This window comes from Liolophura sinensis, chromosome 7, assembly GCF_032854445.1.
Source record: "Liolophura sinensis isolate JHLJ2023 chromosome 7, CUHK_Ljap_v2, whole genome shotgun sequence".
Lineage (NCBI taxonomy): Eukaryota > Metazoa > Mollusca > Polyplacophora > Chitonida > Chitonidae > Liolophura > Liolophura sinensis.
In genome coordinates this window covers 54709097-54723823 of record NC_088301.1, presented here as the reverse complement: position 1 = coordinate 54723823, position 14727 = coordinate 54709097, and the positions used below count along the sequence as shown (strand labels likewise).

The following is a 14727-nucleotide window of genomic DNA, read 5'->3' as shown; positions in this document are numbered from 1 at the left end:
GCTAGTGGTGTATTGTGGGACACGAAAATTCACATTTCCGACTTGTTGCTAGACGTGAGCAGACAAGACGCATTGCTCCGTGTTTGTCTGTTGTATTGGTTGCGTTGCAAGTTCGGACATTGTCTATCATATAAGATTCTCCAGGGTTGTGAGGGCTGGTTGCATTATCCTGTCGTAGAAATTCATCTGTTTGTTTAACAGTGGTATCGAACAGTCGTAACCAAACGCTTCTGCTGGTAGCGTGCAACAACAACAGTTGACAACGGACACCTACGAGGCGTCATTATATACGCCTTATTAACGTACACGAAAAATTTTGCTTTTCGCTTATTGGAGGAAAATGGGACTGTTTGACTACTTGGCTAAATGGCTGGGCCTGAAGAAGAAAGAGGTTAACGTGCTCGTCGTAGGACTGGATAACAGTGGGAAAAGTACGATTATAAACCACTTCAAAACAGAAGAATCCAAATCACATGATATTGTTCCAACGATAGGTTTTAATGTGGAAAAATTTAAGAACAAGTCACTACAGTTTACAGCATTTGATATGTCTGGTCAGGGAAGGTACCGCAATCTTTGGGAACATTATTACAGAGAATGCCATGGTATTATATTTGTTATAGACAGTGCAGATAAGATGAGGATGGTGGTAGCCAAAGATGAATTAGACTCGATGTTACAGCATCAAGACTTGAAGAACAGGCGGATACCTATCCTTTTCTTTGCAAACAAAATGGACATGCGTGAAGCTGTATCAAGTGTGAAGTGTTCTAGCTTGATGGGCTTAGAGCAGGTTAGAGATAAGCCATGGCATATATGTGCCAGCAATGCAAAGACTGGAGAAGGCCTTCATGAAGGAGTAGAATGGCTAACAGATCAGTTAAAGGAGTTGGTGAATGTGAAAAAATAGCTGTTGGATGATTGTATGCATCTGTTATACTTTATTATACGTTATAGCTTCCCTTAGTTGAAGTTTTGATATACTTAAAAAAACAACAGAAATTCTGTCCAATGTTTATTCTGTATGGCTGTCTATACCAAGTAAAACAATAAAATTTACCTGTTTTTGGTCTCTAGCTATAGAGATAGGTCGGTATAAAGCAGATTTTTGGGGAGATTCAACATATATTAAAACTTTACATGACATTGAACTCTAGTTTGATAACATATAATAAACTAGGATGTGCTTACAATGTATAAGTTTCAAATAGAAAACTAGTAATATTCAAAGGGACTGTGACTTTACATGTGACAAACTCTGTGGAGCCCATTATAAAAAGTTAGAAAGTTACTTAAGCACCGAGAGAGAAAATGCATGACGGTACATCAAGCAGTGCCCTGACAAATGTAAGCTTGCTGGACTAATTTACATCTGAAATGAACAGCCAGCTGTATAGGTGTATGTTCATATCACTGTAGTCGTTATCTGTAAAATATTGACTTTTATCTAGTCCTATAATACAATATGAATTGTTTTATAGTTCTGACTTGACACTAACTTGTATCACCACATCACCATGTTACATTATTCGCTTTCCAAAACCACCTACCTCTCAACAACAGCAGCATCCCAGTCAGCCTTTTATTCTGTCGTGGTTAACCATTGCTATTTCCACAATATTTGTCAGTTATCAGTAGAGGGTTTTGCTAGAAATGTGAAATAGGATGTGCAAACATCCCCTTTTGGAGCCATTTTGTTTTAGCAGGGTGTCCAGATTTCATTTTCTCCTAACTCTTCAGTCATAAAGTGTTGAAAACAGGGTGTCCAAATAGCACCAGTTTTTTTATTTCAGTGGACTGGTAGCTGGATAACCCAATAGTTAATAATCGCCAGTGGACACTCATCATTGTGCTGCGCTAAAAACCGGTCAATTTGCAACATTCATAGAAGTTCTCTTATGACTTTGTCCTACTTTGCTTTTAAACATGATATTCCGAGTTCCGATAGAATTTTGCCAGTGGGCACATCTACGTTTTCCCTTTTGTTCAATTTAGTTAGGTGGGCTGGCAATTATGTACTGAATGTCGCTTGTAAAGCTGGGAGTTTTAAACAGGAAACCAGCATGTCCATGCTTCTGGGCATTATCTTGGACATCCAGCATGGTGTGTGATCAGGATCCTGATGTAGATATGGGTTTGCATTTCATCAGTTTGAAACAAGTAATTATGGAAGAATTGGCTGGTTGGGATTGATGTGTTGGTTATTTGGCTTTACCTCTTGGGCAATATGCTGATTGCATGCTGTTGTTGTTGGTGGGTGGGTTTTGAACTTGAATAATTTGACATGGCAGTATTCATCTGTGTCCAGTCAGAATTATAAACCACAAAGTCATATTGTATAGGACTAACAGTTATCTGTGTTATGGCAATTTAGCTACCAGATGAAGTAACTTATTTTTTTATTAGTTTATGGATTGAACTATGTGCAACTGGTGATTAAAATATTTTCTCTTAGTACAAGTACAAATGGAAGATGTACCGTATATGTTATATGTGAAAGGCTTTGTACATACATGTAATTTAATTGTAAAGTTTTCTTACATGCTGACCTGAAAAGTCAATACATTATTGCACTGTTCTGATATTTTATGATGTGTGCTTGATCACATGTACATTTGTGTTAGAGTAATGTGTACTTTACAGTTACATTGAAATGTATTCACATATCATAAAACATTGTATGATGTAGTAGAACATGTGTACTAGTATATATGTGTGTTGTTACTATACCATCCAAGTACATGTACTATCATTGTCTTTTATTGTTTAGGAAGGAAAAATTTACCCGGCCTTAAAACTTGCATATTTGACATGTATATGAGATAATTTAGCTACTTCTGTGATATTTATGATTTAGCGAGATGAAATTGCTCTGCCAGGATATTCATTGTCACCTTCAACATTACGTTTTCATAACAATATTTTATTATCCATGGTGGCCCATTCATTCTTTAAGACATTGAATCAAAATTTAACAAATCAGGTATTTTTATCATTATTTCAATGAGAGAAGCTGGGGCTGGTTATTCAAAATGTGATAAATTTAAACCTTAAGTTTTAATATTTGTCTTGACCTAATACAAAACTAAACAAAACTTTATTCCAGACTAAAGTTGATACCGGGCTTAACAGCCAATACACTTTTGAAAAACTGGGCCCTGATGTTAATTATGAAGTGATATATACTTGATGTGCCTGTATGACAATTGCAGTAAAAGATGTACATTTATGTGGAAGAGTCAATTTTGGTTAGTTTTGTATGTGTATTTCACATGAACTTAACACCTTGACTGGAGTAAGCAGTATTCAACTTCTTGTGAGTAAGAGGTTTACTCAGAAAGGTTAAGAGTTTTCACCTTCTTTAATATGCTGACATATTCCAACATAAAACATTGTCAGGTGCTTTGTAGGCAATCACAGCAGGAAAGCACATCTTCCTATGCCAATTCATAGTTCGTGAGAATACTTGCTTGAAGTCTGGGAAGGGCATTAGGTTAAACCAAGATATTCTGTCAGGCTGTGTACTGGCTGGCCTAGCCTCAATCGGTTACCAGTAATCCTTAAAGGAAGGCCAGCAATTACAGCTTATTTAAAGGAGAAGAATACAAATGACAAGAAAAATCTGATGGAAGAGGGTGAAAACTTATTTACAGATGTAGTGTTTAATATTTTTCCTTTCAAGAGAAACGGGTATAAAAGTGCAAAAGGATGTAAGAGTATAAAAGAGTGCAAGCAGTAGCTTGTGGCAGATTAAACTTGTGGGCTTCGGCGATGAAGGACCAACTGATTAATAGCTTTCTCCAAAATTGGACATACTGGAAAGATATTTGTTCCACAGCTTGAACTGCGACAGTAGGCCTACTATATCATTTATACAGTTTACGAGTAGCATGCATATGCACGACCATGGTATTCTTGGTTCAGGTCGTAGCCTCGGGAGGGGTTGTGCTGGTGATTTTCATCCCTATTAAATGTTTACAAAATCACCATACCATTGTCGCGCAACTGGATTTGTTCTCAATGATGATACAAATGGAACTAAATCTAAGCACCACTGAGGCTGGCCTAGGCATTCGGCTGTCGATTTCATGCTTCGATTTTGTAGCGGTGGATTCTAAGATAACAGCAGTGCTGACCTAGTGCGGACGTCGGAGAAAGCACATCGGCTTAAACACGGCGTTTCAATAATTTTACTGTATTTTATAAAAGAAAACAAACAAAAAAAAAGCGACAAATTTAATACATTTTAAGTGTTGTCCTGTGAAATGCCGTCTTCTCATTTCCATGAACCTTTGACATTCCTAATTAGTTTTTCACTCATTGACATTTGTTATTTAGCAACTGCATGCTGACTAAACGCTAACATGAATGACAAAAACAGTATACAGTGTATGTATAACCTGAATAGCATGTCTACTGGGGAGATGACTGCTGTTTCGGCCGACATTCATTCTGAAACAGACATGCACCTACTGCCTCCGTTGAGATTATATCTTATTATTAATACATCAGTAAAATCCCAGTATTTCCTTCACTGATAAAAATGATATCTTCACTGGTTAGCCTAGATATCACTTTTGTTATTAGATTTTGCTATTACACTGCTGGAGACCTTGACCCTTCGTGGACCGCATCACAAGGCCGTCCACTTTCGCGCAATATTTTGTTCGCCAAAAAAAAGAGGTAGTCATTCTTCACGAGCTTAATTTACGTAAATACCTATATTGCATTAGCATTAAGCACCTTTGTAGAATGTATAATTACTTACAGACAGCATTTAAAACTGTACAAAGGTTTTGTGAGCGCGGGCGTGAACGAAATTGCAGCGCGTTTGAATAGAATCAGAAATACGACGAAGATATCACATTGCTTATTTTTTTCACGGATGCAACAGATAAACTCATACGCATTTATGTACACATAGAGAAAATGCCAGGATATAAATAATAAATAGAATATTGCACAGTGAAGGCTGAATACCATAAATATTGTTCTCGTGGAAGGTAGAGATGGTAACCCACGAGAGGCTTCGTGGGTTATCATTTCCACCTCTCACTCGAACAGCATTTATGGTAGGCTATTCAACCTTCACTGTGTAATGGCCTCTATGTCTCGGTACCGTAGGATCACGTAGAAAGGCGAGTGATCTAGAATGGGCCGACATTGGGTCTGACATAGTTTGTGATGTCGTCGAATATTACACGGCTTGTATATGAAGTGGAGCTGATTTTACGTCTTTAGTGGTCCATAAATGATACAGGCCTGTTCCAAGACACTTTGTGAAATGGCGTTTCGGCCACACGTAAAAAAATCGTTGTAAACGATCTCAAAATAATGTCTTATGCAGTTGTTATGTGTTATTATGTAACACTTCGTGGAGTGAAGGCTATGAAGTGGGTAAAGGCTACGTTACAGGTTGTGCAGCGCAACCTGATAGCAAGGTGAGTGAGTGAGTGCTTGGAGTATAACGTCGTACTTAACAATTTTGCAGTCATATGACGACCTGATAGCAACGTGTTTGATTTAATAGAATTCTCAAGATGGCGGCCTCGATTCACACCAACCATTTGTGCAGTAGCCTATTGCGGTTTATTATGGTTTATGGTTTATTAATATTCAGAGCAAACAGACCAGGAGCCCACTTAAAGGTCCGATAACAGGGATACATACAGAGTAACAGAAGCGTATAATACACATATTTAGAGCTAGGTAAATATAAAATACAATTTTTGTTCAAAGATAGTGTAAACACAGGTAAACATATGATGTAATTCTTGGTACAGAAATGTTATAAGCCTACGTCTAAACATAGGTGAATATATAAAACTATTCTTGTTGAAATTTCATTAAAAAAAATAAACAAGAATTGTAAACCATTGTAATCAGAAGTTAAGATCATGAAATATGTTAATCACAGAAAAACCGTTAAAAAGAATCGAGGAAACTGACCTTCTGTAAGACTGTTGTAAAGAATTCTGGTTGACCCAGGCCCGAATCTTGCCGTTTGTCGTAAGGCCCGGGCTCTGCTAGGTAAGGCGAGTTAACGATAAAGTGAACGCATTTGTGTAAGAACTTGAAATCGGCAGCTCTACGGCGATCAGATAGTGTTGGCAGCTGAAAATGTTTACACATAGCACTGTATTTTTCAGAGGAATAAGCGTCATTAGTTTTAAAACAAAGATATTTGATGAACCTTTTTTTAACAGACTCTAACTTGTCTGAGAGATATTTTTGGGTGGGGGGCCATATACTTGACCCATACTCCAAGTTGGAGCGAACTAAAGATCTTTACAGATGGATATAATGGGTCTTTGTAAAAGAAATACAGGATCGCTTGAGAAAACCAAGCATTTTATAACCTTTTCTAATGGTATTGGTGACGTACTCTAAAATTCAGATTACTGGTTAATGTTATCCCAAGATCTTTCACAGTCTCAACTCTTTCAAGTGCATGTCTGTCTATGCTATAATTGGATATAATTTTGTTGGTCTTATTCGTAAATGATATGACACAAGACTTGTCCACGTTTGACTTAAGCTGCCAAACTGAACACCAGTTTGTTAAACGTGCAAGGTCTTCGTGTAATAGCTCACATTTCTGCGCGGAACGCACTTGTTTGTAAAGTTTACTGTCATGTGCATACAGTGACAATTTAGAGTGCCGAATACAAGAAGACATGTCGTTTACATATAAAATAAACAGTAGCGGACCAATCAAAGACCCTTGTGGTATCCCGGATAATAACGGCTCCCATGAAGATTTTCTGCGCCCTATAGGACAACTCGTTGCGAATGGCCTTCGGGATAGGAGCGCAGCCATTTGAGCAGTGGGCCATGGAAGCCATAATGCTTCTGTTTATGTAACAACATATCATAAGAGACGCTGTCGAAAGCTTTACATTGTCATTTTGTTCTACATGTTAATCGGTGAAATCTCATTATATTAATGAAGTATGACACTTCTTAGAAAGCTTGACTATACTGCTGTTGACTGACATATATTTTAGATGCTGTCTTGTCGTTTAAATAGAAAGCCCTGGAAGCTCTTGGACCCTATATAGCCGTACGCGCGTTTGAACGTGTTTGAAGAGAAAAAAATTTCCACCCTCAAGGTTGTGATGAAGATGGCCTAAACTGCACTTTTGGCATAAAGTTAGTTTTCGGATCGCTTCCATACTTTACATGTGTATACATACTCTCCGTTGCAATACCTATACGCGCTATGTGAGGTGTGAAATATTTACTCTAACAGGGCATGCGGACAAACTGAACAATGTTTATTAAACACTGGCCCGGGTAATCAGGCCTGTATAGGCAGCGAGGTGGGGTCGTACATAGTCAAGTGGAACCACTACCCCAGTCAGTTACAGGCAAATCTCCAGAGGCCCCTGAAGCTTCCAGATCCCAGACGTCTGGAGACATGTTCTGAATGCCTTTTCGAACAGCTAAAGTAAATACAAACAGATGTACGGAGCCTGTAACTTGAAAATATTGAACATTTGTGTGATAAGATGGAGATTATCTGAACGGGGAGCTATAGTCTACTTCTTTTAGCGAGTCACCTATATTCAGCTTTGTGTAAAATCTTTGCAAGAATATGAACATCTAACATATGTCACTGACTATATAATGAGTATGAATGATTTTACAGACAGCTAAATTCATAATCGTATAAGAGAATTCCTGTTCTACATTATGATAAAAACCGTAGTTAAACTCGATATTTAGCAAGCTTTGCTGGAAGTATGTCCTAAAATAGGGCAAATATTGTACAGTTTTGCTAGGTGGTGGAGGATAAGAGGCCTTCCGGAGGAGTTTATAGACGTGGGTTTTCACTTACAGTGTGTTAATCTGTTCGAACAAATTTAAAAGAAATGCTTAAACTCTTTTGAAAGTGTCCCCTCCCCCAAGATGATTCCTGCGGCACTGGTATATCTATAAGGGGTGCATCGCGTCTTGATAGTCCCGGAACTTCCTGTTAGCATTAATTCACCTAACCCACCAGACAGACCTATCGTATCTGGTCCTCACCTATAGATCGTCATTTTGCCTAAGAAATGATTTATGGGGGGGACGAGTGGGGCGGGGTCGGCGTCTGATGTGTAGGCCTGCACGGCCTATACAAATATATTATGTTTTATTCCCAGTCTTGCTCCTGTTGTAAGAAATTTTCTATTCAAAAGTTAGGTTCTTAGCGTGAGATCTAATTCCACATCGTTGGCCACATTTGTCCACACTGGTACGTATGTCTACATCTAAAGTTATATGTGATAGAAATCTGGTGTAAATGTAAGCCTAATGTTAACTTATGGACTAATGAAGTACGTTTCAACCTACGTAATATATATAATTTTTATCACATTTAACAAGACTGACAGTCTCCAAGAGGCTATATACTGGACATTTCTTGAAAAAAAAAAGCCAATTTTCCAACAAAATTGTCCTTTCTGTATTTACAAAGAATAGGCTCAAAATATTGTTTTACAGTAAATATCATACTCATACCTATACATTTATAGCGTTAAAATGATTGTAAAACTTGAAACTGTTACAATGTGTCCCGCTTTGCACATTTTAGGAACGTTGTTACTGACTTTGAACGGTGCAGAGACGAGGTTGATTTTTTGCGAAAGGTAATTACTCGGGCTATTCTAATTTAGCAGCAAAAATTCGATTGGTCTTGCGCTAATCGATTGTTAACTAAACATCTCTGGCATAGAGCGTTTTTAAAGAATTAGTGTATAGATTTATTAATTATTCATAATTAGCTACCCCTGTCTATATTGTTAAACTGAGTTTATACAAGCATTCAAAAAGGTACATTAATCTGATTAATTTGACACTTAAAATCACAAGGCTGGTTTTATGTATTTTTTCGCCAGCATTTGGTAGTCTGTGCCAAACTACCTCATACAAGTGCAAGCTTTACAAGCGGTCAGAGCTTCGCCTTTACGTCAATGTTTGCTGTTCTGCGTAAGGCTGTAAAAATAGATCATCGAATTAAGAATCATTCGATCCTCAGGAAGGCGTTGAATTACAAAACAAGACGGAAGGATTTTGTATATACCCTCCAAAAGCAGTTCTCTCCATACAATTCACAGTTGAAAGCTGCGAGAGGAAGTTGAATTCGACAGATTTGGTTACTATATGTGGGCCGCACGCGACTAAAGCCTGAAGCCTAACTGATCATAAAAATACAGTAGAAAATCTTTGTACACTAACACTGACGCCCCCATCTAACATATATTTATATTGTATACGGCTGTATAGGCTTATGCTATTCTGAATGCCGACATTAACAAGGAGTTGTCATCGCATATGTATATGTGTATAAATTTAAATCGAGGAATAAAATGATATTTATTGTGAAACGGACAGAAGACAATAATAATAAACAAATATTAAATTTTAAGATAAAGTCACAAAATTTTACACAGAATAAAGCCATAGGCTGGATTGTTAGTCCGTAGTACTATTGCCAGAGCGGTTGGAAATGCCTGGACATAGATCAAATTCGACATCTGAAGACTCAGAAGCTGGGGTCTGTCCAGAGTTTTCAGTGTCATGAATCGGAACTTCAACATCGTCTACTGTGGGTTCAAATTGATACTGCCGTATGTTTACTTCTGTGTATAGTTAGAATCCATCTCGAAAATTACAACGTTTTTTGAAATACTGGTTTTAGGGCAACTCCCTTTCGGATATCATAGCCCGTCAAATCAGCGCTTTTATTAAATCATTTACATTATTTTTCGTTTTGATACGAAATCCCACGTTATATGCCCAGCCAGCACTGGGTTGGAGAACTATGACGTCACCCGGTGTGGTGCACCAGTGCGGCTGATTAGAGATCGACTAGGGTAGTATACCATAAATCGTTTTTGGTGGATTTAAATCATCATTACGTTTCTAGGAAGACAACCAAGCCTATGTGATATTTATATACGACTTTTACAAAGACATGTAATGGCTATAAGCATTTAGGTGTGTAATTTACAGCGAAAAATTGTATCACGTATATAACCATTTTGCCCACACTTTCGTTGTCTTTTATACAGAGAAAATGAATGGCGTATCTAATACATCGTCATTCAGTTCGACTCCTATGAATTTTACATCGGATAAATCGGCACCTATTCGAGCTTTGGTTGGGTTGTTCTTCGCCGGAATGGCAGTGGGCTTGGCGATCTCACTTGCTGCAGTACTGACGTGGAAATTCTCACTCAGAAGAAAGTAAGAATGTTTTACTTAGTCAATGAAACACGGTATTAAATTTTTTCCCCTTATATGAATGAGTGTCCACTTATCTAGCACATTTTTGAAAAGTGTATTCCTCTAAGGCACCTGATTGTGTATCTCCACAACTACACAAATCAACACAACCAGTTATTTTGTGATTTCCTGGTTATGGGGAAAGCCCATAATTCAAAGTAGGGAATTCAAAGGAAACAAAAGTTGAAAATTCCAAAACAAGGAAGTATTTTTTGAGTGTGCAGTTCACCGATGTTTGGCTTGACTACATGAGGACAAACAGGTACTCTTTTGGGTGAGACGGAAGAATCCACACGATGACTGATTACTTCCTGGGTCACATTAGTCTATAAGAAACAGTATTTCATGTTTTTATCACGTTTGCCTTAAACTACTTATAATCTTGATTTCTATACGTTTCTGTGTTTGCGGTGTGTTTTCATCATGCATTACTTCCGTCACTTCACGACCGTGAATTTTGGCGTGCAGCAAATCGATTTCAGCTCAACTTAACTAGCTGGCGTCATGGTAGGAAGTGTTTTAATATGTACCTATCTCACTCATCCAGTTACAATATATTGACACAGATCTGACTAATACCTCCGTATAACTTGACTCTGGGTGGATACTCTGCAAAACGTTTAGTCTTTTAAAACGAATAACACTCAGAAATAAGAATATGAAGATAAAATGTTAAGAAAAAATGATTTATTTTCAGACAGTGTCTACGTCCGGAGGATAGTAGGACGGAACTCGCACGAAATCATTCCCGGCGACTGGTAAACAGCCATGCCTATACTTATACTCGCTCATATACAAGTATAATTCATCCTTGGGTCAAGGAGAATATATAAATTGATTTATTTAGTTACCTCATATATTTTCAGCATATATAATGAAAGAACAAAATCTAAAACTCAGGCTGCTTTGCGCGTGTTTTGGAAACAGAGGCTACATGTTGTGAAACGATCCGCATCGTTTCACAACATATATGTGAGTGAAAAATTTTAGCTGGGGTGAGTGTGGAAGTGTTGGGGTTAGGGGTTATGCAACACGGATCAGTCCGATAATTGATGGCCCAGGAACCATAGAGCCACGATAACTGGAACGCCATGCGGGGCTGCAGACGCGTTGATGGCGATTTCTCTGAACTAATTTGCTTTCTGCTTGTCCATTTCTTTTTGACTTTTAAAGAAGGAAATCATATTCGAGCGATGCTATAGCTGTGTAGATAGGCCTATAGAAAACTAAGGTAGAGTCTCGAAATTTCCCGGAAGTACTGCTTTAGCAAATTTCCCAAGTTAGAGCAGAGTAGTGTATTTCAGTTCGATTATGAATCTAAAGTAAATGATAAAGGGCCGACTCGCTGGGGGCAAAGAAGGCACAATATATATACACACACCTAATGACTCCTCGTCGTCTTATGACGGAAAAATTCTTAACTACGACCTTAAACCCCACTCATACATACATACATACATACATACATACATACATACATACATACATTTTATTTATTTATTCGATTGGTGTTTTACGCCGTACTCAAGAATATTTCACTTATACGACGGCGGTCAGCATTATGGTGGGAGGAAACCGGGCAGTGCCCAGGGGAAACCCACGACCATCCGCAGGTTGCTGGGAGACCTTCCCACTTACGGCCGGAGAGGCATACATACATACATACGTACGTACGTACGTACGTACATACATACGTACATACATACATACATACATACATACATACATACATACATACATACATACATACATACATACAATCTGCTGAAACATATGACTGGTTGAAACGTTTTTTCTTTGAAAAAACTGAACATTTTAAATGTCACGCACCGTGAAGTTCAATAATTCACCTCACCACAACAATTACGTGCAATCGGTAACAGTCGATGTCTTAACCCAAACTGTTATCACTTCAGGCCGTAAATTTTATTTTCTTCTATGAAACATCCACTACAATTTTTTACTTCGGCTTTATTGGGGGATGGAACGCCTGTGATCCCACCCCCATCCCTGTAAATCCGCCCATACCACGTAGTATAGCTCCATGGAGTTTCGTTTTTCCGCACAAGGCCACATGAGCTACTACATGAAAATCACCAGTATTAAGTTGCAAATCAGCAATATTCCGTGTGCGGAATAATTGCCTTAACACTGGACTAGGACTTATGCAAATAATAACTACCCTTTTTGTAGAATTCAGGAGCTGATGGAAGCCCTATTCAGCCATCCCAGAAATATGACCATATTTGTTTGGGTAACGAAAGCGGTGGTGTGGAACTAGAAACATACGAGTCTCTACATGCCAACGTCCATCTGCAGCAATCACTTCCAGTCTATCAGGACATAGAATCGACCGTGTCACATGTTAAACCCTTTTTAGGCAAAACTCATCCAAATGGGTTCCCAGAGGAGTCCAAAAGTGTACAACACATTGAATTACATACCTCCACTTCTAATGTTACCTACAAAGTGGAACCGTTGAAAGAGCAAGTTTATCCGGAATGTACTAGAATGTGCAAAATTGAAAGACAAGACGGGGAGGGCAAACAGGACATATACGACCAAGAGGCGCCAAATACTTATTTCATTTTGGAGAAATTTAACGAAAGGGAAAGTTGTACGGTAAATGACGGAACATTCCTCAAAAACTGTACTCATTTACCTGACTTATTCTCAGGATCTGCTAAGCCGGTCAGTATTAAACTGGATTTACAAAATCCAGTTTTGCAGCAGTCAGAAACTAACGAAAACCTTGAAGAACAGGCTTATTTTATATTAGAGGAACAAGAAAACCGCGGAATTGTTTCCAAGATGGATACTTGCAACAAGGAGAGTGTTAATACTATAATTAGCGATAATGAAGACAATAAGTGTGGGCGTTATGAAGGTGAAGATTTACCGGAGCATCCTCAAGACCAGGCAATGGACTCGCTGGGATATGAAAATAACACCATATTTCCGCGGAAAGTGGATTTCGGGGCAAAGGTTGAAAAAGGAGGAATGAAGACTACAATGCCGTCCCACAACACTGGCCAAAATAACTTAGACATCACGGACTCAGAGGTAATTAACACGGATGAAGCTGTCATTGAGTACAATGATGTACATCAAGGGAGGGCAGAATATAACGACGCTAAATCCAAGAGCGACCCTAACCACGAAACCACAAAACCGAAATATCAGCCACGTAAACGTAAACCAACGTATACTAATATCATATCGCTTGGTAACATAGGCCTTAAAAGAGATTTCGAACAGTACAGTAACATCGAATGGATTGCTGATACAAATACAAACAATATGGACACAGATGCTGATCCATCGAGGTCACCGACATACCAGAATGTTCATAAATAAATTAAACTGGTTCAAGAATTTCAACAAAAGTTTTTTAAGTCATATATGTTGGATGTACATAGCGGGTATGGGTGCTTGACGTGCACACTGCCCAGGGAAAAGCCACAGCACATAGATATCACTAGCGTCTAGCACTGCATATACATAGCTAATGAAATACTATTTTAAAAGTTTGTATTTCCCAAATTGCATATATGTCATAATGTTATCAGATTTCTGAAGCAATAAATGTAAAACTATTAATCCTACATCATGTTCTTCAGGTTGATTTTTGATTTTTGATTGTTGTTTTACGCCATATTCAAGAATATTTCACTTATACGACGGCGGTCAGCATTATGGTGGGTGACAGGTTGCTGACAGACCTTCCCACGTACGGCCTCTTCAGGTTGAGGTGAAATTAATATATATACATAAAGATAACTTTGCTGTTCTTTATTGATTACCTGATGAATAATTGGTATTTCAGTGTCGGCATTTCAGTAGTAACACTGACTGTTAGACAGAACACATCGAAAAACGTATGATAAAATGGTGACAAAGATCTGATAATTGATTTCTTACCATGCAGCGTACGGCCTGAAATAAGCAGGGAAGTTTCTGCCATATTTATCTCAGTCAGGACAATGTTCTCGTATCAACCAAGAGACAACCAAGAGAAACATCATACTGATATGGTGGATGATTAAATGGTAAAGTGTGCGTTGGCTTCATTTTTCACCTAAGGCGAAACTACATGTCATAAAAAGTAAAAGTTTGGTATATGGTTTAGTGAGTGGATTAAAAAGTTGATTTTTTTCTTCAAAAAATTTAATGTTGTTTTTAGTGTTTTTTTGTTAACTTTGAGATTTGCCCCAAACCAGCTTGCACTTGGTAATTTCCATCGTCGAAATCTTTATAAAAACGACGTCACAAGTAGACATGTAAGTTTTTCAGCCATACAGCCAGCAGTGACAGACGTGCCATATAAACTTTATACAGAAAACTATAAGAATGACAGGAATGAGTTATGCGACGGTAGCCCGATACAACACCGCGTATGGTGTCAAAAACCATGAAAACCATCTATATTAATGTATAATTCTCACTTAAAGGAGA

General features: G+C 38.1%; 1 protein-coding gene across 1 annotated transcript; it reads left to right on the top strand.

Moving 5' to 3' along the window:
• The first annotated feature begins 67 nt into the window (after nucleotides 1-67).
• Nucleotides 68-3235, top strand: LOC135470511 (ADP-ribosylation factor-like protein 6). Its single transcript, XM_064749495.1, has one exon. The coding sequence runs from the start codon at nucleotides 341-343 to the stop codon at nucleotides 908-910; it is 570 nt and encodes a 189-aa protein (XP_064605565.1). The 5' UTR covers nucleotides 68-340; the 3' UTR covers nucleotides 911-3235.
• The last annotated feature ends 11492 nt before the right edge of the window (nucleotides 3236-14727 follow it).

Coding starts and splice junctions, on each gene's coding strand:
- LOC135470511 (XM_064749495.1), top strand. CDS start 341: ATGGGACTGTTTGACTACTTGGCTAAATGGCTGGGCCTGAAGAAGAAA.